Below are 1725 nucleotides of genomic sequence, written 5' to 3'. Positions count from 1 at the left end.
AATAAATAATAATCAAAGTGCAATTTACCTAAAATTTTAGTATTTTCTTTTATAATAACTTCTCTCTTTCTTTCTCATTGACCGTTTCTTCCGCGTTCACGTTTACATCAATCAACGTCAAACCAAACCAATTAATCTACTTCAATTAATTCTATATATATAGATTTTGTGTCAATTCTAGAACATCTTGCTAACTCAGAAATCATCTCAACCGTTCACGTCCCCAATAATTAGAACACCATTTGTTCCTTTGCCTTTCGAGCATTCAAACTTCTTATTCAGATAAGCTTTACACTGTCTCTGCCTTTTAAACCCTCCTTCCTTTCTATCTCATTCCTATGTTCTGTGATTTCGTGCCTCATAACAAACTCTTTTTGACTTTCATGCTCACCTGCAATCACAAGCCTTTCTATAAGATACTTTGCTCCATTTCATATATAATATACAATAACTACGACAAATCGTATTTTCCCATAGAGAAATCAAACAATTGGGTCATCATTATTCCAGAAAATGAGAAATTCTGACTTCCGTGTTCATATTTAAGGATGTCTTGTTCAGATAAACAAACAAACTCTTTCCCTTGGTGCATGGAACATGTTTTTCTTCTGAAATCGCTTTACATGATGAGTAGGAGATGAATATATTACAGGATTATGGGTGTTTTAGTCTCTGTGTCTACATGAAAAGAAAAAGAGGCTTAATGAATACGATATAAGAAAAATATGCATAATTTTGGGGTTTTTCAATAAATTAAAAATCCAATATGTGCAAATTACAAGCGCGTTATATTCCATAAATGATCACTTTTTTTTACACGTTGTGTTTTTATTTAGAAACAGCAACGTACTTACATAATCAAAGAGATATACCTAAGTTTCGTACGCAACGTTGAACTAAAATGCCTCCAAAGTAATAATACAAGAAGAAGAAAAACAATGGAAGAAGACAGTTTAGCAAGGTTGACGTTGACCACCTGAGTTTATCCTCCGCCTTTTAGAAGGAAAAAACTGCCGGAAATCGCCGTGAGTGATGGTGGCAACATGCCATTGATCCAAGATCAACCTATCTTCCAAACCAAACTGTTGTTGAACCGTGGATGCGAGTCCATCGTCGAGAAATCCTGTAGGGTCATGGCACGGCGGTTTGGCCTTCCGGCGACCTGCCCCTATGGGTACGTTGCGAAGGGCTCCGCCGGCCGTCCAGTACCTCTGGCAGCCCTTGCAGAAATGCCTTGGCTGATTAACGTTGTAGTTGTTGAAGTAGCAAAACTTGGTTTCCATGCTCTTGCATCTTGGACATGGTATGATCCTATCAGGTCTCTTCTCTTCTGTCCCTTCTTCACTCTCTTTATCATCTTCTCTTGTTTCTCTACCATGCAAGGTGATCGTTGTTCCAAACAGCTTAATCCCTTCACTCGCTTGGCCACTCTGTACTTTGGCCATTTTCTCAGGGAGAGCACAGAAAAAGAGAGAGAGAGAAAATGATTATTCGTAGTGAAGAATGTTTAGGTTGGTGTTGAAGAGGAAAAATACCAAGGTATTTTTATATATGCAAAAGAATAGTTAGTCGAATGATAAACCATGGGTTTTTGGTAGAAAGTCCATGTGAAAAACGCCAAAACGTAGGTGGAATATAAAGTGCGTTGCGAATTAAACTAAATAAAAGAGAAAAAGAAGAAAAGTTAAAAGGGTTTTGGAAGAGTAGAAACTGGAAAAGCTATGG

General features: G+C 37.3%; 1 protein-coding gene across 1 annotated transcript; it reads right to left on the bottom strand.

Annotated features, from left to right (window-relative positions):
- Window positions 1-1725, bottom strand: LOC124847722 (Dof-type zinc finger DNA-binding family protein). The gene is made up of 2 exons (XM_047325271.2): window positions 977-1725; window positions 1-391 (listed from the first exon to the last, which is right to left on the bottom strand). The coding sequence occupies exons 1-2, from the start codon at window positions 1443-1445 to the stop codon at window positions 279-281; spliced, it is 582 nt and encodes a 193-aa protein (XP_047181227.2). The 5' UTR covers window positions 1446-1725; the 3' UTR covers window positions 1-278.

The sequence above is a fragment of the Vigna umbellata genome, chromosome 1, assembly GCF_029865625.1.
Source record: "Vigna umbellata cultivar VRB3 chromosome 1, Vumbellata_1.0, whole genome shotgun sequence".
Lineage (NCBI taxonomy): Eukaryota > Viridiplantae > Streptophyta > Magnoliopsida > Fabales > Fabaceae > Vigna > Vigna umbellata.
Note: the sequence above shows the minus strand (reverse complement) of the source record. Positions and strands in the feature narration are given on the sequence as shown.